General features: G+C 35.5%; 1 protein-coding gene across 1 annotated transcript; it reads right to left on the reverse strand.

Annotated features, from left to right (window-relative positions):
* Nucleotides 1-428: 428 nt before the first annotated feature.
* LOC141690922 (uncharacterized) lies at nucleotides 429-953 on the reverse strand. The gene has a single exon (XM_074495678.1). The coding sequence runs from the start codon at nucleotides 951-953 to the stop codon at nucleotides 429-431; it is 525 nt and encodes a 174-aa protein (XP_074351779.1).
* Nucleotides 954-1,430: the final 477 nt, after the last annotated feature.

Below are 1,430 nucleotides of genomic sequence, written 5' to 3' on the forward strand. Positions count from 1 at the left end.
TCTCCATTGCAGGACCTGATTTTTTTTACAATTAATCGGTTAAATACGTTTAATCCCAACTTAACCGAAAATATAAAATTGTAAGGAATTTATTTTTAAAAAAATAGATGATTAAAAATTTATAAGACTAATTTTAAAAACATAACTGTTGCAAATAATACTTGAAGCTTATCAACTTATTTTTTTTTTTGAAACAAAAAGAAATTCCATTAAACCATTGAATCATACATGAGAGTCTCCAACACTATCAATGGAGGAGATGTGAGAATGTTTTGGCAATTCGACAAACAAGGTATTCTAGCCATGACATGGGCTGCTTTGTTTGCCTGCCTTTTAACAAAAGAAACAGAATAATCTAGTCTAGACCTGAGGATTTGTTTGCACTCGTCAATCAGGTGACCAATCTCAAGATAATTTGAATCAGCACGTTAAACAGCTTGGACTGTGAGAAGCGAGTCAGATTCGATGAGCACATTCTGGTAAGGCAAAGACTTGATCCAACATAAACCTTCATAAAGAGCAGTTATTTCAGCCTCCAAGACACTGCCTGCACCCGAGATACAAGCAACACGACCCAGAAGAAAATTACCCTCATGATCTCGGATAAGCATACCAGTAGAAAAATCATTTGCTCCAACAGAAATAGAGGCATCCACATTTAGTTTTACACTACCAGTAGGAGGTGGCAACCATTTTTGAATCACATGCTCAGTTCTGGGAATAGAAACTACCTGCATAGCTGATCTCTTTTTCTTCGCATTACGCCATTCAAGAAGAGAATTAGAACTCCAGTCCATGGCTACATTATGATTAACTGATTTATTTTCCCACACTTTTTTATTACGAAAAAACCAAATGCCCCACAAAACTCTGGCAATTCTTGTAACCTCAGTAGAGTTGGCATGGTTGATCTGATGCACAAGCCATTCTGAAACATCCTCCACGCTACTCATGTCGTATGCATCCCCTGTATACTCCCAACATTTCCTAGCAAAAGAACAGCTGAAAAATACATGTAGCAGCTCTTCAGTATCACCTTCACATAAAGGGCAAATAATAGGTAATACAACTCCTTTTGAAGCTAACCTTGTCCGAATAGGAAAGTTATTCCTACTAAAACGCCATAGGAAGATTTTCATCTTGTGAGGAATCAACAATCTCCATAACTTCCTCCACCCTCCAGAGTGGATAACATTATTATTCCCTTCATTACAATCATGCCACCAGTGATACCCTGATTTCACCGTATACTGCCCCGTAGTGGTATTAGTCCAGGATTAAAAAATAATATTTTAAAAATATTATGTTAAAATATACTAAAGCTATAATGTGCTTTATTTATACTACTATCCATGTTATTACAATTGTATACCTCTACGAATTTAGAGATTTTAAGTTATGATAAAATGACAATTGTAAAAACTCTATAA

Source organism: Apium graveolens, chromosome 10 (genome assembly GCF_009905375.1).
Source record: "Apium graveolens cultivar Ventura chromosome 10, ASM990537v1, whole genome shotgun sequence".
Lineage (NCBI taxonomy): Eukaryota > Viridiplantae > Streptophyta > Magnoliopsida > Apiales > Apiaceae > Apium > Apium graveolens.